General features: G+C 55.5%; 2 protein-coding genes and 1 long non-coding RNA gene across 5 annotated transcripts; 1 reads left to right on the top strand and 2 right to left on the bottom strand.

Annotated features, from left to right (window-relative positions):
• The first annotated feature begins 27 nt into the window (after positions 1-27).
• On the top strand, positions 28-6,580 carry LOC149125778 (uncharacterized). Of its 2 annotated transcripts, none has more exons than XR_016211207.1 (2): positions 28-116; positions 3,198-6,580. It is a non-coding gene; the product is annotated as an uncharacterized LOC149125778 (long non-coding RNA). The 2 variants fall into 2 exon arrangements; XR_016211206.1 differs by lacking the exon at positions 3,198-6,580 and adding an exon at positions 1,032-1,391 and having other exon boundaries at positions 43-116.
• GPATCH3 (G-patch domain containing 3) lies at positions 131-7,307 on the bottom strand. Of its 2 annotated transcripts, XM_070079023.2 has the most exons (7): positions 6,762-7,293; positions 5,450-5,871; positions 3,178-3,352; positions 2,643-2,702; positions 1,978-2,099; positions 1,720-1,847; positions 131-608 (listed from the first exon to the last, which is right to left on the bottom strand). In XM_070079023.2, exons 1-7 carry the CDS (start codon positions 7,186-7,188, stop codon positions 407-409), a joined length of 1,536 nt encoding a protein of 511 aa, XP_069935124.2. In that variant the 5' UTR covers positions 7,189-7,293; the 3' UTR covers positions 131-406. The 2 variants fall into 2 exon arrangements, with proteins under 2 accessions (XP_069935124.2, XP_089157378.1); XM_089301252.1 differs by lacking the exons at positions 131-608; positions 1,720-1,847; positions 1,978-2,099; positions 2,643-2,702; positions 3,178-3,352 and adding an exon at positions 3,761-3,946 and having other exon boundaries at positions 6,762-7,307.
• A 9,048-nt stretch (positions 7,308-16,355) lies between these two features.
• Positions 16,356-18,721, bottom strand: NR0B2 (nuclear receptor subfamily 0 group B member 2). The gene is made up of 2 exons (XM_002716097.6): positions 18,145-18,721; positions 16,356-16,922 (listed from the first exon to the last, which is right to left on the bottom strand). The coding sequence occupies exons 1-2, from the start codon at positions 18,683-18,685 to the stop codon at positions 16,681-16,683; spliced, it is 783 nt and encodes a 260-aa protein (XP_002716143.1). The 5' UTR covers positions 18,686-18,721; the 3' UTR covers positions 16,356-16,680.
• Between the last annotated feature and the right edge of the window lie 4,793 nt (positions 18,722-23,514).

The raw sequence follows: 23,514 nt of genomic DNA, 5'->3' as shown, positions 1-23,514 counted from the left end.
GAAGCCCCGCCCGAAACCCGGTGACGTAGTCGGTGAAAGGGCGTGGCCACGCAAACGCATTTCTTCCTGGGAGCGGAAACGCCTCTTGTCATTTCCCCGCCTTCTCCAAGCCCCAGGTAAGAGAGGGGGGTGCGTCGGTACACTTTATTCTCCCATCACATCGCAGGCCTGGGGCGTCTCCCGCGGACTCGCCGCCGCCCGGTGCCGGCCAGTCAGGCCCCCGACCGTCCCGAGAGCACCAGGAGCGCGCTCCTCTTCCCAGGCGCGTAGGTCACTCCGGACAGCCCAGCGTCTCAGAGCACTGGGGGCCGGGCCGGGGCCTGGCAGACCCACGAGCACGGCTCGTCAAGCCTTAAAATCCGGAAGGCGGAGAGGGGGCTTCGGCTGCTCCCGCACGGCGGCGCCGTCACTCGGGCGCGGCGCAGCTGGCCGCCCTCACGAAGGCGAGGTCTGTCCGAAACTTCATGCTGGTGGCTGGCTGGCGGCGCAGCAGTGCCTCGCCCTGGTCCTGAGGTAGGGGCTCGTCGTAGATGGTGGAAATGAGCCCCAGGCCGGTGCCGCGGGGCCTCTTCTGCTGCCCAAAAGGCTGTAGCTTCTCTCCGTGGTACCTGGATGACAAAGGCTCCCCGTGAGAGGGCCGCTCTCTCTCAGCCCCGTCACAGGGCCGGGAGCGCAGGGTGGGTGCGGGTGAGGCCACCGCCTGCCATGCCGGCATCCCACGTGGGCCCAGGCTCACGGCCCGGCTGCTCCACCGCCAATCCGGCCCCCTGCTAACGCACCTGGGAAAGCAGCGGGGGATGGCCCAACTGCCTGGGCCCCTGCACCCACGTGGGAGACGCGAAGCTTCTGGCTCCTGGCTGCACCTGGCCCAGCCCTGGCTGTTGTGGCCACGTGAACCAGTAGATGGCAGGTCTCAATCTCTCTCTCTCTCTCTCTCTCTCTCTCTCTCTCTCTCTCTCTCTCTCTCTGTAACTCTCAGTTGCAAATAAAATAAATAAATCTTTTTTTTTTTTTTTTTTAATTTTTGACAGGCAGAGTGGACAGTGAGAGAGAGAGACAGAGAGAAAGGTCTTCCTTTTGCCATTGGTTCACCCTCTCACCCTCCAATGGCTGCCACGGCCGGTGCGCTGCGGCCGGCGCACCGCGCTGATCCGATGGCAGGAGCCAGGTGCTTCTCCTGGTCTCCCATGGGGTGCAGGGCCCAAGCACCCGGGCCATCCTCCACTGCACTCCCGGGCCACAGCAGAGAGCTGGCCTGGAAGAGGGGCAACCGGGACAGAATCCGGCGCCCTGACCAGGACTAGAACCCCGTGTGCTGGCGCCGCAAAGCGGAGGATTAGCCTGGTGAGCCGCAGAGCCAGCCATAAATAAATCTTAAAAACAAGCTACAACTATCTGGTCTGGATCTTTGCTCTCGGCTCCTCTATCCACTGACAGCGCCAGCAGCGGGGGCCTCAGCCACACGCTGGTTCCGTCACTGGAGACTCCCCAGCAGCTCTCGAGTCCTAACTGCAGACTGCAGAATGAGCGAACAGGCGATCAACAACCTGTTAAGTCAGCGCTTGGTCTAAACAAAACAGTGCCAGAACCGCTTTTTCCTTCTAATTCTGCTTCAAAGTTTGTCCCCAAGCACCTTCCCACGTCCAACTGGGAAAAAGGAAACCAGGGTACAGCTGAAGGCTGCCTTGGAGCCTCAACGAGTCCCTCAGCCACACTCACCCCAATCCACGCTTGCACCTGGGGTGCTGGCCATCACCATCCAATGCCTCGGGCACCCCTGAGCACCTGCTGCCCAAGCCTTGGCCCTCGGCCCATCCCTGTCGCTCCATCACCTTCCGCCCAATGCCCTGCAGAGGGAAGGGACAAGACTCAAAACTTGGGGCTCCTGCCGAGGAAGAGGATGGGGATGGGAGGAGGGGGAGGGACGGAGGCAGAGAAGGAAAAGGGGGTCAGTGGGCGGGGCACAGCACTACTCACCTTGGTGTGGCGCTCAAAGGTTCCCACCTGGCGTTCAATCACAGAGCCATCTTCCCGGCCTTCACGGAGTCTCTGTTCCAGACGCATCTGGACAGCGTCTCGGGCATCCTTGTCTCCAGCACCTGGGGTACCAGAAGCCAGTTTGTGGAAGGGGGGCCCTCAGCAGAAGGGGGAAATCAGGCTTCTAGGACCCTATGAGATTTATTCATTTCATGGTGCTCCGTTACGTTCTATCACTAGACTGTGCGCCAGGCAACATTAGGACCAGGCTGCCCCACCCCATCTTACAGGTGAGGAAATTCTAGTGCAGAAGTCACAGCGCCAGCAAATGAGGGAGATGGGGCTGAACCCAGTCTCCCCTCTACAAACCCCCTCACTTGTTATTTTTTGCTGCTCTGATCAGAACTTGAGCTCCTGACTATCCCACTGTACTAGCAGCCCATCAGCCCCAGAGCTCCCAGAGGCCCTGTCTTCTCCTCCACAAGGAAAGAAAAGTTCTGTCTACAACCACTACTGCATGCACTCAACTAGAGATGACTTAAGAGAGGAACTCTCTCTGGGCTGCCCCAAGGGAGCTGTTCCTCTGTTAAACAGGTCTGGCAAAGTGTCGCTGCAAGGCCAGGCACCAGTCCCCCGTCCCGTGGTTGCCAGTCCTTGCCCAGTACCTCTGTCGTAGTATATACTCATGTCCACGTCCCAGTCATCGGCTGTCTGTTCATCGAAGTCTGTAGGGATAGAAAAGCATCCAGAAGAGTACCGTAAGGATCTTCAGTTCTGCTGAGAGCTAACCTAGAGTTAAGACATATGTTCTACAACTTGGGACTTTTGTTTGGCTCACTCCCCAAATGCCCACATCAGCTGGGGCTGGCCTGAGCCAAAGCTGGGAGCCTGGAACATAATCCAGGTCTCTCATGTGATTGGCAGGAACCCAATTACTTGAGCCAGCACCACTGTTTCCCAGGGTCCACACTGTCAGGAAGCTAGAGACAGATGCCAGAGCTGGGAACAATGATGAGGCTGGAACTCATCTTCTCTCCATCCCACTGATAACCCACTCCCAGAAAGGAAGACTGGTCTCAGGGTAAGCTGATCCCTGGCCTTCTGTCTGAGCTTACCACCAGGGATCTGCCATGCAGAAGAGGGGACCCCAAGAGAATGCAGAAGCGATGGCCCCTGCCCTTGCCTGGGCACTGGTTTTACCTCCTTCTTCTTCCTGCCAGAACTGGGCGTCGGTGTAGAACACCAGGCCGGAGCCACCCTTCTCCCACTTCAGCTCGATCTCCTCCTCGAAGAGCCGCTCGGTGGTTCGCTCCTGCCTCGTCACATCCTCGTGCAGTGCTTCGTGCCGCTCCCACTCCTCACCCCGGTCATCGTCCTGGGAGAAGGAGGGGAGGTGACCCGCCTGCTCCCGTGCGAGATGTGCGTGGGAGTGGGCCCTCACCTCCATCCCTTCCGATTTCTCCAAGCAGTAGCAGGAGTTTGGCCCTTGAAGCCTTGGCCAACACACCTCTCGTTCCCCTCTTTCTTCCCCTTCCCCCACAAGCCTGATTCACTCTTGGCTCTGTGTGTTTGGTCATGGGGTTCCCCATGCCTGAAATGTCTACCCTCCCCTCCAACAGCCTCTTCTCCAGATGTCCCTTGGGTCCTAACAGCTGCACAGAGCCCTCCCGAACAGGTGCCTCGCCAATCTCAGTGCTAATCAACACATCCAGTTTAGGCCTTTATACATGTCCCAAGAAAGAAGGACAAGAACTAACACTGTGTGGCTTCTGTGTCAAACCCTTCAGTCACCCCAGCACCCTGTGAGATGAGGACCGTTACTCCCATTTTCCAGATGAGCTGAGGTTCCGGAGTCAAGTGACTTGCCCGAAACATTAGACCGGAGAGCAGAGCTGGTGTGCAAACCAAATCGCCACCCACGCAGCCTTTCCAGAAGCTGCTTCTCTCCCTTTGGGGAAACATGAGCTTCCTGAGGGCAGGAAATGGGTCTTAGAATGCTTTTGAACAAAATCTTACACTAGCCCCTGGCTTACAACTGTGGTTGGACTTGTGGAAAGACAGGCTGACTGCTGGAGTGAAACCCTGGGGGCCCCTGTCCCAGGTAGACCCCAGGAGGCTGCAGCAGCGGCTGACACCGTCAGGATGGTAGCACCTCAAGGACGTGGTCCAGCTGTACTAACGACGCTGGGCTGCGAAAGCATGGGTCACTTACTTTTTTTTTATTTTTAAAGATTTATTTATTTAAAGAGTTATATATAGACAGAGAGCTTCCATCCACTGGTTCACTTCCCAGATGGCTGCAATGGCCAGGGCTGGGGCAGGTCAAAGCCAGGAGCCAGGAGCTTCAGCCGGGCCTCCCACATGGGTGGCAGGGGCCCAAACACTTAGATCATCTTCTGCTGCTTCTTCCCAGGCAATTAGCAGGGAGATGGATCAGGAGTGCAGCAGCTGGGACTCCACCCAGTGCCCATACTGGGTGCAGGCAGGGGCTTTATCCACTGTGCCACAACGCTGGCCCCAGGTGAATTACTTTTCACCCAGAATAGACACTATAAAAAATTCCTAACTAATCCCACATCACTTGATTTTATGGATGGACAACCAGGCTTGGAGAAGGCAGTCAAAGACTTGTCCATTCGCTGACAAAGTCAGAGCAGAGGCTGGTGTTCAATCTGCTGGTTCAAGGTCAGAAAGTAGAAGTGACTTCCAGCCACAGGGTGGAAGCCCACGGAGGTTAGAGAAGCAGGGGGTGGAGGGGTTCACATCCCAGCGCTGTCTCTACTTAGATGACCTTAGGCAAGTCACTGTGCCTCTCTTGGCCGGTACGTTTTCATTTGTGAAAAGCTCTTCTATTCCTTCTGAGGAAATGAAAAGATGACCCACTGAGAAATCTAACTAGGGGCTGGCACCTTGGCGCAGCGAGTTAAAGCCCTGGCCTGCAACCCCAGCATCCCATATGGGCACCAGTTCAAGTTCTGGCTGCTCCACTTCCAATCCAGCTCCCAGCTAACGCACCTGGGAAAACAGCAGAGGATGGCTCAAGTGCATGGGCCCTGCACCCATGTGCAAGACCTGGAAGAAAGTCCTGGGTCCCGGGTCCTGGTTTTAGCCTGGCCCAGCCCCCGTCACTGTGGCCCGGTAGGTAGTAAACCAGCAGATGGAAAACCTCTCTCTCTCTCTCTCTCTCTCTCTCTCTCTCTCTCTCTGTCTCTCTCTCTCTGTCTCTGTCTCTGTCTCTCTCCATAACCCTGCCTTTCAAATAAAATCTTCAAAAGAAGAATCCTCCAACTGATGCTCTGGACGTTCCCACTACAGAAGTGCACACACGCACCTGCGGCTTCAGTCAGCGTCCGCGAGGCCTCCTGCTCCCTGGAGCCCTCCCAAGGACCCCGGGTTAGGAGCCCTGTAATACACAGCTGAGGCATGGTGTTGCCAACAGTGCCAGCAAGAACAGGGCTGCAGGCGTACTCACGTCTTCTGAGTGCGGCTCCTCCTCCTCCTGCTCCTCCCCTTCCTCCTCAGGCCCTCCGCAGGGGCTGGCTGGCACTTCGAGGCTGGTTCCCTGCGGTATCTCCTCACCCTCAGCTGTGTACACAAGCTCTTCCCGCTCCACGGTCTCCGAGTCCTCGTACTTGAAGGGCACGTTGCCGTAGCGTCGAGAGGAGCCCGTCTTGGGGAACTGGAGCTGCAGCTGGGTGATGATCCGAGGGGGCAGGCGGCAGGCCCTGATCAACTCCAGGAAGACCCGCAGGGGAGTGCCTACGTTGCCATTGGGCATCAGCACCGGTGGGTTCAACTCTGGCAGCTGCCTCAGGTCGGCCAGGGTGAAGGCTTCACTGTCAGTCTTCCGCCTCTGCAGCTCCTTCCGGGTCTTAAAGGGAAAGGAGCCCAAACCTTGGGTGGAGAGAGAAGGGTGGATCTCGGAACCCAGAAGCTTCCAGAACACATGAGGCAGAGATCTGTCGAGGCTTAATGCCATTAGCCCAATGCTGCTCCTTCCTCCCTTCCTGGCCAGAAGCACCTACTAACCATGCCACTTGTCATCGTCTTGGCTGGGCACATGAGCTTGCTCCAGATCTCGTTCCCGCTGACCCTCTTGACTTTCAGCTGCACCGACTCCCACTCCATCCCCCTGTGCCCCCTTTCACCAGCTTTCACATCTCAGTGTCTTTGCAAATGCATTTACCTGAACACCATTCTTTCCCACAAACTCAAGATCCAGATGAAAAGCCACACTTCCTGATCTCTCAAGAAAGCCAGTGTCTGCCACCGGAAGGAAGACCTTTCTCTCTGTCTCTCCCTCTCACTGTCTGTAACTCTACCTCTCAAATAAATAAGTAAAATCTTTAAACTACACAAAACAAAAAACCTTTGTGGCCCTGGGCAGGCCTCTGCCCCCCACCCCCACCCCCCCGGTTCACCAAGGTATGTGTATCCCCATTGCAAGCTCTCTTTCCCTCCTGAATAAACTCTTTGGAGAAGAGTTTTGGGTTGACAGAAACCTGTGGCCCTCCTGTGTCATTGCAAAACCAACCCCTTAGATAGAGCAAAGGGTCTCAGAAGGAACCAGATAAACTGAAAAATTAAAGATCATCCGAATAGGCCTCTCTTTGTTTTTTTCTCTCCGCATTAAATTAAGGTGCAGGTTGGACCCTAAGCTCTATCCGGAATCCATCCAAACTCCGAAAGAGCGGGAACAAGAGGCCCGACTTAACCCTCACTGCCCCCAGGAGAAGCGCCTCTGTTCTAGCGCCCATGGATGCAGCTTATCATCTTTCTCGTACCTGATGCCTCAGTAGGTAGTCGAAGTCTGCGGATGAGACAGCGACCCGGCAGCCAAGTGCCCTGGGAATCCAGCCACCGGCGGCCCGAGTACATGCGGAGAAATCGCTGGGCTTGCGTCAGTCCTCGTACCGAGATCACGCAGCAGCAGGTGCGGGTCGAGACAGCGCCGGCATCGGTGGCCGAAGTCTCGGCGAGAGCTGGACCCTCAGCAGCACGGCCGGCGGTAGTCGGGGCGGAGTCGGGAGCGGCGTGGGGAGGGGCGCGCTCAGGCCGATGCCGGTAGTGGAAACAGAGAAAGCCTCCGCCGCGCTGCTCTCGGAACTGGCTAAAGTAGCTCCGTAGCTGGGCCGAGCGCAACCCCGGGGGAATACCGCTCACGACCAGGTAAACTGCTGCCTCTTCCTCCGCCTCGCTGGGCGCCGCCATCTTGGACTGTCACATGATCGCCTGTAACCAAGTCTCGCGAGAGTATCCCGCGCTGCACTCGGCGTCTACGTCATGAGGTTGTGGACCTGGGATTAATGTATATGCAGGTTGTGGTTGGTGAACGATCCCGAGCTGGCCAAGGCCAGGGGAAGTCTTGAGTCTCTTTCCCACAGAGGGAAGCCTGTGATGAAGGAATCGCTTTCGTCAAGTTCTCGCGAGGGTCAGAAGGACGCCTCCGGGAGTGCTCATTTTAAGATACTTAGTTTTTGTTTTAAGATTTTATTTATTTGAGAGGTAGAGAGGTTTTCCACCCGCTGGTTCACTCCCCAGATGGCCTCAACAGCCGGAGCTGAGCCCATCCAGAGTCAAGAGCCAGGAGCTTCTTCCAGGTCTCCAACATGGATGCAGGGGTCCAAGGACTTGGGCTGTCCTCTCTTGCTTTCCCAGACCAAAGCAGAGAACTGGATGGGAAGAGGAGCAGCCGGACACAAACTGGCGCCCATATGGGATTCCGGTGCCGCAGGCGGAGGCTTAGCCCACTATGCCACAGCCCCGGCTCCAAGACTTAGTTTTTGTGGATCTGTTAATTCTCATTTGTCTTCCTCAACTCAGAACCGTTTCAGTCGTTTGTTTATTCCTCCAAAACATATTGAACTCACAAATCTGTAAGAAAATTGAACAACCCAACAGAAAAACGGGGCTAGGCATCTTTACTGAGGAGGGTATGCCCACTCTGAGTTAACAGTGAAAGATGCTCAATCTCATTAAGGAAGGAAATGCAAGGAGTGGAGCATCACTTCTGCCACGTGGGAGGATCCTTAAAAGCTTCACCGCGTGGATTAGCCCAGTGGTGAAGATGCTTGTACCTGGTGTTGGAGTGCTGGGGGACTCTGGGCCCTGAGTTCAGCATTCCTGTTAATGCAGACCCCGGGAGCCAGCATGAAGGCTTAAGTGGTAGGGTCTCTGCCAACCACGGGGGAGACCTACATTAAGTTCTTAGCTCCAGCCACTGCATGCATTTGAGAGTAAATCAACAACGGATGAGATATTCTCTCTCTCTCTCTCCCTCTCTCCCTCTCTTGCTCCTATTTCATAATAAAAAATATAAAAAATAAACTGTCAGTGTTGGTGCTGTGGTGCAGTGGGTCAAGGCCACTGCCTGCAGTGCCTGCATTCGAGTCCTGGCTGCTCCACTTCTGATCCAGCTCTCTGCTGTGGCCTGGGAAAGCAGTGAAAGATGGAGCAAGTGCTTGGGCCCCTGCACCCACGTGGGAAATGTGGAAGAAGCTCCTGGCTCCTGGATTTGAATTGGCCAAGCTCTGGCTGTTGGAGCCACTTGGGGAGTGAACTAGCTAATGGAAGCCTTCTCTCTCTGCCTCTGCTTCTCTGTAACTCTGTCTTTCAAACAAATAAATAAATCTTTTTAAAAAATTCTTGCAGGTGTTTGTCAGGTGTATTGGCAATATTGACCTTGACCCAAGCCCTGTGGACCTGGAAGACAGAGAAGGTTGAACAATTTCTCCACCCTCTTGTGTTCTAGAACATGGCTTACCGCAAAGAATCGCCATGTGTGACTTAGACAAGGTGCGCAATGCCTCTGTTCTTAACCCAGCACTGGGCTGGACACAGACTTCCTGCTAGTTCTCCTGGAGGGCAGCCAGTGGTGGCCCAAGTATTTAGGCTCCTGCCACCTAAATGAGAGACTGGATAGAGTTGCTGGCCCCTGGCTTCTGCCTGGCCCAGCCCTGGCTGTTGGGAGCATTTGGGGAGTAAACCAATGGATGGAGGACCCCTGTCTCTCCCTCTCTCTCTGCCACTCTGCTTTTCAAATAAACAAATCCAGATAAATAAATAGGGCTATCTGTTTAAAAGTAAAACAAGAGAGCCGGCGCTGCGGCTCACTAGGCTAATCCTTCGCCTTGCAGCGCCGGCACACCGGGTTCTAGTCCTGGTCGGGGCGCCAGATTCTGTCCCGGTTGCCCCTCTTCCAGGCCAGCTCTCTGCTGTGGCCAGGGAATGCAGTGGAGGATGGCCCAGTCCTTGGGCCCTGCACCCCATGGGAGACCAAGATAAGTACCTGGCTCCTGCCATCGGATCAGCGGCCATTGGAGGGTGAACCAATGGCAAAGGAAGACCTTTCTCTCTGTCTCTCTCTCTCACTGTCCACTCTGCCTGTCAAAAAAAAAAAAAAAAAAAAAAGTAAAACAAGAAAGAATAAAAAATATGCCCTCATGGCAAGTTTCAAAGTGTTATACCTCCTGCATTGATAGCAACAAGGTGAACATGATCGGAATCTGGAACATGATCTGTTTCCTCCATGACTACTACAGTAGGGAGAAGGTGACTGCCTTTATAAATCTGGTCCCTCTCTTGAGCAGCTTTCCATCGGCCTCCTGCTCTTCTTCTTCTTCTTTTTTTTTTTTTAAGATTTATTTATTCATTTGAAAGTCAGAGTTACACAGAGAGAAGGAGAGGCAGAGAGAGAAAGTGAGAGAGGTCTTCCATCCACTCGTTCACTCCCAAGTTGGCCACAATGGCCAGTGCTGCGCCGATCCAAAGCCAGGATCCAGGAACCCCTTCTGGGTCTCCCACATGGTGCAGGGGCCCAAGGACCCAGGCCATCCTCCACTGCCTTTCCAGGGCACAGCAGAGAGCTGGATTGGAAGTGGAGCAGCCGGGACCGGAAATGGTGCCCATATGGGATGCCGGCACTGTAGGCAGTGGCTTTACCAGCTATGCCACAGCACCGTCCCCATTCTTCTTCTTCTTTTTTTTTTTAAATTCTTTTATATATTTAATTTTTAAAAATTTATTTTAGGGGGTCCAGTGCTGTGGCACAGCTAGTTAAAGCCCCAGTCTGCAGCGCCAGCATCCATGTGGACACCAGTTCAAGTCCCGGCTGCTCCATTTCCAATCCAGCTCCCTGCTAATGTGCCTGGGAAAGCAGTGAAAGATGGCCCAAATGCTTGGGTCTCTGCACCCATGTGGGAGACAAGGGGGAAACTTCTGGCTTCAGATTGGCTCAGCTCCTGCTGTTTTGGCCATTTGGGAAGTAAGCCAGTGGATGGAAGATCTCTCTCTCTCTCTCTCTCTCTCTCTCTCTCTCTCTTCTCTCTGTGTCTGTAACCCTGACTTTCAAATAAATAGATATATAATTTTTTTGACAGGCAGAGTGGACAGTGAGAGAGAGAGAGACAAAGGGGAAAGCTTGCTTGTGCGGGGTCCATGCGTGCTATGCCCCTCATGGTTCCTCAGAGCAGGCCTGGGGATGGCCTAGCCCCTCCCTCGCCTCCCTGGCTCCAGTCTGGGCAGTTTGCTGTGGGGCCCCCAGGCGCACCGTGCCTATCCGAAGGCAGGAGCCAGGTACTTATCTTGGTCTCCCATGGGGTGCAGGGCCCAAGGACTGGGCCATCCTCCACTGCACTCCCTGGCCACAGCAGAGAGCTGGCCTGGAAGAGGGGCAACCGGGACAGAATCCGGTGCCCCAACCAGGACTAGAACCCAGTGTACCAGCGCCGCAAGGCGGAGCATTAGCCTAGTGAGCCGTGGTGCCAGCCGATATATAATTTTTTAAAGATTAATTTTATTTATTTGAAAGGTAGAGCTGGAGAAAGAGAGTGGGAGAGAGAGAGAGAGCAAGAGAGCACTTCCATTCACTGTTTCAGTCCCCAGATGGCTACAATGGCTGTTGCTGGTCCAGGCCGAAGCCAGGAACCTGGAAATCCATTTGGGCTTCCACATGGATAGCAGGGACCCAAGCACTTGATCCATCTTCCTCTGGAAGTGGAGCAGCTGGGACTTGAACTGGTACTCATATGGGATGCTAGCACCATAAGGCTACAGCTTAACTCACTGCACCATAACACTGAACCCAAGACTTTATTATCACTCTCCTTTCATCTTATAGTGGGGTGGTGAGGAGAAAGGCTCTGGTCCCCATTATTTATTCCCAGTTGATCATCTCTTTTTTTTCTTCATGAAAACACATGTCTGTGGTCTCTTGAAACACCTGTAACTGGCCCCCAGGTGGTCACCCACCTGGGGTGGAAGTTAGGGGAAATCACCTCCAGGAACGGAGGAGAAATCCCAGCCCTTGTTTGGGGAAAAAGCCAATTGGCCCTTGGATGGCCACAGAGCCAACAGAAAGGGCAGGGAAGGGCGAGACCCTGAGTGCAGCCCCCTCCCACTCATGAGGGCCCCTAGTCTACAGCCTGGAGTGGGGTGGGCCAGAGGCAGGCTGCACCCCCAGCAGGAAGATGGCAGACAAAGTGTCCTCCCCTCCTTGCCCCACAGGAGCTTGCTGTCTGCCTGCATCCCTTTCTTGCCTCCCTCCTGCCAGTGCCCTCCGGGGAGAGGCACCGAGGGCTGCTGACAGGGGAGCTGGCTCCAGCCCTGCCCCGCGGAGGCCCTGGCAGTGGCCCGCCCTGTAAGTATGGCTTTGGTCTCTGCACTGGCGTGGATGGCTCAGCTCTCTGGCAGCAGAAGGCAACCGAGGCAGCTCGGGGCAGCCACGGCTTCCCCTCTGCTATGAGCTGGCTGGGCTATGTGGAAACCTGGGCTGTCAGAAGCACAAGAGAGGAACTGGGAGACACCGGACAGCCTCGGGGATGGTCTCTGAGCCTCGTAAAGCCTCCTTAAACACCCAGGAGGAAGGGGAGGCTTGGACGGGGGGCTGCCTCTCTCGAGCGCAGCCCCCACCATGCTGTGTCCTCACTGAAGGCCTGACCACCCCCAAGGAGAAGGGCCAGGAGGAGAGGCCAGGGGGCCCCACAGCAAACTGCCCAGACTCGAGCCAGGGAGGCGAGGGAGGGGCTAGGCCATCCCCAGGCCTGCTCTGAGGAACCATGAGGGGCCTAGCACACACGGACCCCGCACAAGCAAGCTGGGGGCAGACACACACGCTAGCCAGGCGTTTCCACAGCAGGTTCCTGTAGCACCTTTGGTGAAGAACTGCAAAAACCTGGAATTCTTCAGGAATCTGTGTGTCATGCTGAACAGGGGCCATGCACACCCTGCAGGGGTCCAGCTTTAGTCTACGTGCTGCCGACGTGAGCAGAATCTCTGACTGTTCAGCTAGCTCGGTGTCGAAGAACGTGAATGCAGATGATAGGAGTTCAAATCTTGACTCTGCCACTCAGTAACTGTGTGACCTTGAACACGTGACGTAACCTGTCTTCCCCTTGGTATTTTCTTTCTAAAATGGAGTGCATCGTAGCACTTCCAGCACAGTGCTGTTGTCAGAGTAAATAGCACAATCCATGTAACACGTTCCGAGCACAGCTTTTTTTTTTATTTTTTTTATTTTTATTTTTTTTTATTTATTTATTTTTTGACAGGCAGAGTGGACAGTGAGAGAGAGAGACAGAGAGAAAGGTCTTCCTTTGCCGTTGGTTCACCCTCCAATGGCCGCCGCGGCCGGCGCGCTGCGGCCGGCACACCGCGCTGATCCGATGGCAGGAGCCAGGAGCCAGGTGCTTTTCCTGGTCTCCCATGGGGTGCAGGGCCCAAGCACCTGGGCCATCCTCCACTGCACTCCCTGGCCACAGCAGAGAGCTGGCCTGGAAGAGGGGCAACCGGGACAGAATCCGGTGCCCCGACCGGGACTAGAACCCGGTGTGCTGGCGCCGCTAGGCGGAGGATTAGCCTAGTGAGCCGCGGCGCCGGCCCCACGTTCCGAGCACAGCTTTTAATATATGTTACCCGGTGCTTGTGACACCTGCATCCCATAGCAGAGCGCTGTTCATGTCCCAGCTGCACCACTTCCTGTCCAGCTTCCTGCTAATGGGCTTGGGAAGGCAGCGGAGAATGGCCCAAGTGCTTGGGCCCTTGCCTCCCACGTGGGAACCCAGGATGGAGTTCTGGGCTCTTGGCTTCAGAACACAGAGATTCCTGAAGCATTCTAGATTTTTGCAGATTTCCTGGCTTCAGCCTGTCCTAGACCTGGCTGTTGTAGCCTTTGGGGAATGAACCAGCGGATGGAAAGTCAGTCAGTCTTCCTCTATCTCTCTTCCTCTCTCTGTTGCTCTACCTTTCAAATAAATACATCTTAAATGTTAGCTGGTTGTGGGTTAGTAGCTACACACAGTGAGCAGCCCAGTCTGGGGTTCCTCTGGCCATGCCTTGCCCCGAGATACCCTTCTTAACCCCGTTTCCCCTGAGCCTCGTCCTTGTCACCTGCAGCACTTTCATGAGGATGCCCCTTTCTCTGCTGTCTTCAGGCCCATCCCCTGCTGTCCCGGGCCCTGCATGCAGTCAGCTTAGCATCTCTGGCTCTGTGACACCTCTGTGCTCCGCCAGTTTTGTTCCTGCTGTCTTGGTTTGCCTAGCAACCTTCACTCATTCTCTGTAGTCAAGCCAGTGCAACACGCACCTGCAGACAGGTTTAGTCCCTGTGTTGTCATCGCTGCCTGCTGTGTGTTCCTCTATCACAGTTCAGGTCACTCGATGTTACAGTTCCTGCTGTGTTCTCCTCAGCCATAGACAGGAGGTCCCACGGGGGCAGGGGCTGGTGTCTTCTTTATTCCGTGCCCCAACCATCAACGTCTAGTGTGGGGTTCGGTTTAAGCAGACAGCGAGAGCTGCCGAGGCAGGGAGCGGAGGCTGGTGTGGCCGTTTCTGCTGGCATCAAGGACAGGGTGAGTCAGTGCAGGGGCAGCGCGCAGCTAATGAAGATCGAGATAATGATGGCAATAAAAGGGTATCCTGGACTGCCCTGGAGCCATGGCTGCTCTCCTGCTTTCCAGTGAGTCACCCCTGGCTGGGCCTGAGGACAGCGGTCATGCCTGAGGGGTGGCTGGGCTGGCTCCAGACAGCCTGACCCTGGCCATCACTCGCTCCAGTCTGCACTGGTGGCAAGGACGTGGCCTCCAGAACCACACAGGTCTGAGCTCAAATCTCAGCACAGATGGCGATAGACCCAGATCTGGAGTAAGTGCTTCTTGGTTTGGGCCTATTTCCTCTTCCTCCTTCCCTGGAAATGAGACACACGTCCATTGTGTCCCAGGATGTGACACTGGAGGCAGAGCCTCCACCTCCAGGAAGTCTGCCATCTGTTTGAAAGAGCATAGTACCCTTGTTTGGTTTCGTTGTACCATAATGTCTCTGAGCTTCTCCCATGTTTGTCTTTGTGTCCCATGCCCAAGGCTAGGAGGCAGGGTGCGGGGAAGGACTTGAGAGATGAAAACAAGAAATGACTCCCCAGCCAGGTAGAAAGGCAGGGGAGAAACTGGAAAAGGAGAGGTACAAAGGGAAGCTCCTTGGATGATGGGAAGATTAAAGGAGTTGAAGGTGAAAGGCTGGGAGCTGGGGGTAGGGGTGGGGAGTCGGGGGCAACAGGGAGAGGACAGCTTCCTGATGACTGGTCAGGGCTGGAGGAGGGGCGTGGGCAGCGAGAGGCAGGAAGGGTTCAGAGGCTCCACAGTTAACAGAAGCCGTCGGGAAAAAGGCTTCAGAGATGCCGGACGGCCCCAGACCCCTGACTCTGCTGAATTTGGGTCCTGTGACTTCCAGTGGCTTTGTGTGTCAGCAAGGACTGGGGAGGGGAGGGCAGGCCTGGGGCTTGGCGGGAAGCAGGAGCGGGGGTGATGCAGGGCTTGTTCTTTTTGGGGATTGCATTAGGTTCTGGCTGGGCTGGGGGTGGATTTCCGGGTCACCATGGGTAAAAGGGGCTATTGGTTAGATGAGGCCCTCAGATGCCTGGAAGAGCAGCTTGGTCTGGACTTGCGGGCTCTAGGCAGGCCCTGAAGATCTGCAAACTCTGGGGGCCACCTTTCCCTTCTCTGCGAAGCTGGAGTGTGCTCGGCCTGGGGTGCGTAGCTGCCCGGCGTGGGGGCCCGTGTCTGCTGTGAATGTGTTTGGGGCTCCTGTGTGTTTCCCAGTGAGTGTGTGTGTAGGCAGATGGAGGCTCAGTGTCATGGGCCTGCTGGGGTGGGTCTGAGTTGTACGTCTTGGGGTGTGTGTGTGTGTGTGTGTGTGTAGCAGAGCTGCGGGGCTGAGTTACGTGGGTCTTGGTTGTGTGGTTGGAGCTCTGTGCTTCTGTGTCTTTCTGGTGCCTGACTTGTGTGTGTGTGTATGTGGGGTGCTGGGTAAGGGACGGGGTGCTGCTGCTTGCTGCTGGCACTGGGCACCCCTACAGGCAACTTCGGCTGTGGTCCCAGCAGGAGGCCCTAGAGAAAGGCCTGGATGATGACCCCCAGGCTGCTGTCCCCAAGTGAATGACCTCTCACTGGGCAATAATTAACAGCCCCCGTGAGAAGAATCCAAACTGTGGTGGTGATGGGGGCGGGGCCTGGCAGCCTCATTGCTGGGGAAAGGAGGCCTGGAAGTCCCGCGGGCGAGGGTGTTGTCATCGCTCCCTCCTGTCCACCCTTCAGGTCAGTCACCCTGACCCCGGGGAGAGTGGGTTCAAATATTTAACGAACGATGAGGCACAGACACTGGCTGATCGGAACAGCCCCAAGCCCGGCTCTGAATGAAGCAGTGCAGAGGCCATGGCTATGGCACGCGTTGGCTCTTGGGTTAACAGATAATGGGAGAGGGGCGGTGCGAGGGCACTCAGGGAGCTACAGGTGGTGGCCCTGAACCAACTGTTGCGGAAGTGTTTCAGACTCCAACAACAGATGAGGCCACACCATCGTGAGCAGCGGAACCTTGGCCTGCCCTGGCCTCCAAGTAGCTGCCAGGCCAGCCCCGGGTGCCATTGCCCTCTCCTGTTGGGAAATAACGGACCCCCCTGTGCTACCAGCTGCAGGAATGGCCAAGTGACGGGTCCCAAGCTGCAGACATTGCAGTCACCTGGTCTGTTTCAACTTGGGAACAGGCTGCTTCCTGACCGGCTCTGATCCAACTTTCCCTGAGAGAGAGGGAGTCTGCAGGGCTCGGGCGCTGAGAGACGGGTTAGTGGAAGGCATGGGACAGGGAGAAGAGCCTTCTCGCTCCAAGGATAAAGGCAAGGAGGTGACATTGTGTGCTGAGAACTCCCCCACATGCAAAATGAGTCTCATCTCAGAGATGAAATCGCCATCCCAGCCAGAACAACTCACACCCCCGTTTCCTGAGGCCTGGCTCCTGTGCCCCTTACGACCCCTGCCCTCCTCTGATAGGAGCAGGTGGGCCCCGGAGGTGAGACAGTCCCTGTCGTGTGCCCAAAACACAGTGGCAGGCTTGGAGAGTGTCACACCTTTTATTACAAAAACCAATAACTTAAATTCAGTTCTGTACAAAGCCAGCAGGACTCCCCCGGCCCAAAGAGCAGCTTCAGTCCTTTGCCATCAGCAGGAGGGGACAGGAGTCTGGGCGCAGAGCCTCTGGAGACCACAGAGGGCCTGCCAGACAGCTGGAGCGCCACGTCCATGCCAAGGAAGTCCCAGTCCGGAGGTGGCTGAGAGAGGGGCTGTGCAGGAGCAGCGGGGCACCCCTGGGGACAGGCAGGCTGAAGTGGCATGGCCAGCGTCTGCACAGGCTATGGCTGACCCCTGCCTGGGCCACAGCATGTCACCTCAGCAGGAGCATGTCTTCCAGGAGGCCGGCGATGTCCAGGTCTCCAATGATGGGGCGGAAGAAGAGGTCCCCGAGCAGACCGGCCGGAATGGACTTGAGGGTGGAGGCCGTGAGAAGGACTCGGGCCAAGCGGCCTTGGCCTGCTGAGCACCAGGGCTCCAGGGCTTCACGCAGCGCCCAGTGGGCCTCCTGTTGCAAGTGCCCGATATGGGAGGTGGCCTGGAGGCCTGGCACGCCTGTGGGCAGAGAGGACGGACAGGTCTGGTAAGCACCCTCTCCCCGCCACCAGCAGGCATCACCTGCCTCCTCGGCTCAGCCTTCAAGGCTCCGCTACTACCTCCTCCATCGATTTCTTTTTTTTTTTTTTTTTTTTTTTTTTATTTTTTGACAGGCAGAGTGGACAGTGAGAGAGAGAGAGACAGAGAGAAAGGTCTTCCTTTGCCATTGGTTCACCCTCCAATGGCCGCTGCGGCCTGCGCGCTGCGGCCGGCGCACCGCGCTGATCCGATGGCAGGAGCCAGGAGCCAGGTGCTTTTCCTGGTCTCCCATGGGGTGCAGGGCCCAAGCACCTGGGCCATCCTCCACTGCACTCCCTGGCCACAGCAGAGAGCTGGCCTGGAAGAGGGGCAACCGGGACAGAATCCGGCGCCCCGACCGGGACTAGAACCCGGTGTGCCGGCGCCGCAAGGCGGAGGATTAGCCTAGTGAGCCGCGGCGCCGGCCTCCATCGATTTCTTTATCACTTTATTTATCTATCCATCGACAGCGAGGCCATATAAGGTAAGGGTTAAGGACCGGGCTGCCTGGATTGGATTTCTGGCACCATCATTGATGACTGAGTGACCTTGGGCAGGGTGCTTAATCTCTGTGCCTCAGTTTCTTTATCTGTATAGTGGAGATGATAATGACCGCACCTGTCTCCAAGACTTGCCGTGAGGGTTAAAGGAGTTAGCGCATCTAAAGGTCCGTATGGTAACCACACCATGAGGTTCTGCTGCGGGGAGGGCAGTCCGTGGGCACAAGGACCTTCTGGCATGGCACGCTTTCCTCAGCTGCCCCCAGATTACAAAGGACACCATCTCCATCTCTATCTGTAGCCCTCCCCGCTGAGTTGCCTCCCCCGCACCTCCTTCATTCTCCACCCCACCCCACCCCATCCCCCCCGCCATGGGAACTTTCTGACCCCACACGGGAGTTTAGCCTTCAAAGCTTCGCCACGCCACCTGCCCTTGAGAGCGTGCTGAGACGCGGCTGTGTCAGCCGCCCTCCCCTCAAAGGGTCAGGGGGCCCGGCCCGGCCCGAGTTCTCACGCCTGCTCTGCTCCCACCTGCTAGCCACTCAGCCCCTCGTGTGAGATGGCCCTGTGGGACCCAGTAGTATAATAGATACTGAGCCCTCGGAGGGTGCCCCGTGCCCCCTCCCAGCTGCGGCCCCACCCAGAAGTGTCTGGAAGCTCACCAGGGTTGAAGAGGATGGTTCCTTTCAGGTAGGCGTATTCCTTGGGGCCCAGCTCCAGGCTCCAGAAGGACTCCAGGCAGCACTGCAGCCATTGCACGGCAGCCAGCGAGGGCTGCGGCCTGTCGGGGAGCTGGCCACTGCTGGCCCCACAGCTGGGCTCCTCCAGCAGGATCTTCTTGAGTATGCTGGGCACCGGGGCTTCAGCCACCTCGAAGGTCACCATGTCTTGGGCCAAACCCAGCAGAAAGAGGGAGCCCCAGCCGCCACGCAGCAGCCGCCGCTGATCCTCGGGCGGCAGGCGGCCGAAGGACGGAAGGTTCCGGAGGAAGGCCACTGTTTTGGCCAGAACGTCCAGGGCCTCCCGGCAGGTGCGATGAGGGCTGCAGAGCCGGACGGGCCGATGCTCCCTGCACAGGCAGTGGCTGCGTGATGGAGGGAGAGAGGGCCTGGCCCTGAGACTGGGGCTCAGCAGTGCATATAGAATGGTCGGGCGGCCTGCGGCGGCCTGGCACGGGCAGGCCCCTGGTTGGCTGGAGCTCATGGTCACGGCTCCACTCCTACTGCCTCCCTGCTCTCTGCCCTCTGTGCTGTGCTGCGAGTGCTATTTATATCCCCAGTGGGCAGGAGGGAGGAATGGGCCAGCAACCTTGACTCCAGAAGTCATGTTCATTGAAACACACACACACACACACACACACACGCACACTGACCCTGGCAGGACTGATGGGGAAGTGGCGAGGGCGGGGCCGTTAGGAGCTCCACGTGGCGCTGATATCACTTCAGTCAATGAAGTAGCCAGTGCGGGGCACAGGGCCACCTGCCTGCTGACCGGTTGCTTCTTATCGGATGACTCAAGTGGATAAACAGGGTCATTAACCCAGGCTGTACCAGGGCACCAAGGCCTCCGGTGCACAATCAGCATGTGGCTGTGGCTGGTGTCCCTAAAGGTGCCTGCTCCTGCGTGTGCACAAGGCTAGTGCTCTTGCTAAGCCAGGAAGCCAGCCCTGGAGCTGGACGAGCCTTGAGTGCGAGGCCCAGCCTGGAAGTGCCTTATCACTAGCTTGTTTGCCTAACCTTGGGGCCCTGCTCGTGTTGTTGGTAAGAAACAGGCTGCGGGGAAGGGAGCCAGGACCCTGGTGGGGGGGTTGGGAGGACTTTGCCCACTGTGCTGTGTGGCCCCTCCTTTGATTCCAGTTCTGGGGGCCCTGCAGAAACCCAATGCTGCAGACTCCCCTGTCCCAGTTTTGGATACCTAGAGCTCCTGAAAGGTCATGGCTGCGGAAAAGTCCTTCCAGAATGAGCACAAACCACAGCTGCCTGTATTGAGCACTTGCTGGGGGCCAGGCCTCTTCCGATCCAATATTGAGAGCTAGTGTTGACTCCGGATTCTTCCTTTGTGAGACCCAAAGGGGTGACGTGACGTGTCCAAAGCCATCCCTCCAGGAAGGAATGGGACCCTGAGCTGCCTGACCCTAAAGTCCTGGCTCCTTCCTCGGGACGCACCGGCTCAACTGTGCAGCCAGGGCCTGAGTCCCCCAGAGTGGGGCCAGGCCTGCTTGTGATTGGGACAGAAACGGCGCTCTACTTCCACACGGCTCCTCCGTCCTGACATCCGTCTCAGACGGTAGCCAATGGGGCTAGAGAGAGAGAGAGTGAGGAGGTCTCTAGACCTTGCCCAGCCCACCCTGGCCAGCCACCTGCCATCATCCTCTGCTTCCCAGGGACCTCAGCAGGGACTTGAATTGGAAGTGTGCCAGGACTTAAACCAGGCACTCTGATACGGGATGCAGGTGTCCTAAGTGGTGGTTTAACGCCCTGTGCCACAACACCCTCCCTTCATTATCTATTTTGATGCCCAGATTGTCACAGATTTGGCCTTTGATAGCCCCCTCCTGATCTGCTCTCAGCATTCTTGGAACCTTCCTTTGTTTTCTGATATCAACCTCCCCAGTCCCTGGAATCAACCAGTTCATCAGAGAGCTCTGGATCAATCTCTTAGAGAATAACCCCATGATCGGGGGGGGGGGGGGGCTGGCAATCATTTTTAAAAAACTATTTTCTACAGTGAGAATAGAGAAGTGATTTTATCTTTCCTCTTGCATGGTTGATCAAAAAGTGTCTTTTTAAAATATTTATTTATTTATTTATTTATTATTTATTTAGAGATTTTCCATCTGCTGGTTCACTACCCAAATGGCCCCAATGGCTGGAGCTGGGTCAGGCAGAAGCCAGGAGCCTGGAATTCCAACCAGGTCTCCCACACTGATGGCAAGGACCCCAAGTACTTGGGCTATCTTCTGCTGCTTTCCTAGGTGCATTAGCAGGGAGATAGATAGGAAGTGGAGCAGCCAGGACTTGAACCAGCACTGGGTATAGGATACCAGGGTTGCAGGTGACAGCTTAACCCACTGTGCCACAATACCAGTCTTCAAATTTTTTATTCTTTTTTTTTTTTTTTGACAGTCATAGTTAGACAGAGAGAGACAGAGAGAAAGGTCTTCCTTCTGTTGGTTCACCCCCAAAATGGCTGTTACGGCTGGCGCCCTGTGCCGATCTGAAACCAGGAGCCAGGTGCTTCCTCCTGGTCTCCCATGCGGGTGCAGAGCCCAAGGACTTGGGCCATCCTCCACTGCCTTCTGGGCCACAGCAGAGAGCTGGACTGGAAGAGGAGCAGCCGGGACAGAATCCGGTGCCCCAACCGGGACTAGAACTCGGGGTGCCAGCGCTGCAGGCGGAGGATTAGCCTAGTGTGCCGTGGCGCCGGCCTCAAATTTTTTATTCTTGATAGGATACATAAAATAGGCCACTACACACAGTCACTAGCACCAGTACAGATCATAAGTTTGTAGCAGGATTTTTTTTTTTTTAATTTGAGAGAGAGGGAGGGAGAGAAGAAGAGGGAGAGAGAGAATGTGTGTAGTAGAAATTTTGATAAATTCTACTTTGTCTAATTTCTATTAACAATAAAATTATACACAGAGCATCTGTGATTATACATGCTTCAGATCCCTTATAGGAGGTAACATCCTTTTTGAGTTTATGTCAACATGAAAATGACAATTTATACATGTGGTGATTGAAAAAATCACACATGGTTTTGCTTCTTGCTCCATCACTATCCACACAGGTGTGGATGAGACCCTGCTCAGTGAGGGGTACAATGCACAGTGAGTGGTGGGGACGTTCCTGAAGTTCTTTCCACATCAGGATAGCGCACAAAGACTTAGCCATACCCACAAGCAACTGCCAGCCACCTCCCTGTATCCCACCACACCCCAGCTGAACATATCCCCAACACACTTGCCCTCAGCTGGATGCCCAAATCCCTGTGGCCTCTCTGGAAACTCCTGATTCAATGTGCAAGTAGCATGCAGGGGAAGCCACAGTAATCTTAACCAATTGTAGCTTTAAACTTTTTTAAAAAATTTATTTTTATTTATTTGAAAGACAGAGTTACAGAGAGAGGTAGAGCAAGAGTGAGAGCAAGAGCAAGAGCGAGAGAGAGAGAGGAGAGAGAGGTCTTCCGTTTGCTGATTCACTCCCCAAATGACTGCAACAGCTAGAGCTGAGCTGATCTGAAGCCAGGTACCAGGAGCTTCTTCCGGGTCTCACACGTGGGTGCAGGGGCCCAAGGACTTGTGCCATTCTCTACTGCTTTCCCAGGCCATAGCAGAGAGCTGGATTGGAAGTGGAGCAGCCAGGATTCAAACCAGCACTCATATGGGATGTCAGCACTGCAGGCCAGGGCTTTAACCTGCTGCACCACAGCACTGTCCCTGCTTGAAACTTTACTTTTGCAAATTAAAACGCAAAAAACATATGTATTTGATCCCCAAAGACATTGCTGGGGCCTCACCCCGTGCCTAGGATGAACCTTGCAAGTGTGGTCCCTGAACTTCAGGCTGGGTTAGCGCCACAGAAAATCTGCCCTTTGGGGTTGGCACTGTGGCACAGCAAGTTAAAGTCCAGGCCTGCAGCGCTGACATCCCATGTGGGTGCTGGTTCAAGTCTCGGCTGCTCCTCTTCAGATCCAGCTCTCTGCTATGGTCTAAGAAGGCAGTGGAAAATGGCCCAAGTTCTTGAGCCCCTACATTTGCATGGGAGACCCAGAAGAAGGTCCTGGTCCTGGCTTCGGACTGGCACAGCTCTGGCTGTTGCAGTCATCTGGGTAGTGAGCCAGTGGATGGAAGACCTCTCTCTCTGTCTCTACCTCTCTCTGTAACTCTTTCAAATAAATAAAATAAATCTTTTTCTTTTTTTTAAAGAAAACCTGCCCCTCCAGGCTTCAGTGAGGCTCAGTGCGTTAGGATACAAAGTATCTTGCACACAACAGGTGCTCCATAAAAGGTGGCTTTGTGGCTGCTACTGTTGCCTTCACCCTCATTTTCTGGAAGAAGTGAGCAGGAAGAGAGAGAGAAGGGAGATGGCCCCTGGAAGCTAGGTCTGCGCTGGAATCTAGGTCCCCGCATTGTCAGCGTTGAATTTTTTCACTGTAGGAAATTGGGTTTTCTTTCTTTTTAAACATTTTTATTTTATTTTTCGAGGAAGGGGGGAGAGAGCGTGTGCGAGCAAGCTCCCATCTGCTGGTTTACCCGCAACCCCAGCCAGCAGCAGGTCCTCAGTCTCCCACGTGGATGGCAAGAGCCCAACTACATTAGCCATCACTGCTGCCTCTGAGAGTCCACACGAGCAGGAAGATGGAACCAGGAGTCGGAGTTGGGAATTGAGCCCAGATATCTCGCGTGGGATGCAGGCGTCCTGAGCCCTGTCTTAACCGCTAGGCCAAACGCCTGCCCCTGGAAACTGAGTCCTGTGTGTGGTCAGTCCTAGAGCCTGCAGAAGGGCCCTGGCTGGGGTCTCTACAGCCCTGAGCCCGACTGGGACCATTTGCTGCGAGGCGAGGGTTTCTGTCTGGAAGACAGTCTGTCAGGAGCTCTCTGCCTGGGCCTTGGCCTGGCCCTGCCTCTGGGTACCCAAAATCAGATTGGAGCGACACAAGTCAGCTCTCAGAGACCACAGGCTGATGGAGGAGGTGAGTCCTGCTCTTGGGAGCAAACGCATGTGAATCCTCAGGAGTTCCTGTCTGAAGACAGCCCTGCTCTCTGTAGCTCCAGATCTGACAGGGGACCCGGGGCGCCCCCATCAGTATCAGGGGTAGGGGGTGATGCGAAAGCAGTGGCCGCCGGGAGGAAAAGTCCATGCCAGTGCCCTTCCAACTGTACAGCACTGCACGGTTCGCAAACGACATTCCTAGCAATTATCTCAGCTAGTCGCTGTGCAACAGCGAAGATAGCATCACCAGGCAGGGTCAACAATTGCTGCTATCACAAGAGCGGCAATAACTGCTCATCAGACAACTTCTGTGAAAAT

This window comes from Oryctolagus cuniculus, chromosome 7 (assembly GCF_051225735.1).
Source record: "Oryctolagus cuniculus isolate XC-2025 breed Fujian yellow rabbit chromosome 7, ASM5122573v1, whole genome shotgun sequence".
NCBI classification, from domain to species: domain Eukaryota; kingdom Metazoa; phylum Chordata; class Mammalia; order Lagomorpha; family Leporidae; genus Oryctolagus; species Oryctolagus cuniculus.
The sequence above is the reverse complement of the archived record's forward strand: the minus strand, read 5'-3'. Positions and strand labels throughout refer to the sequence as shown.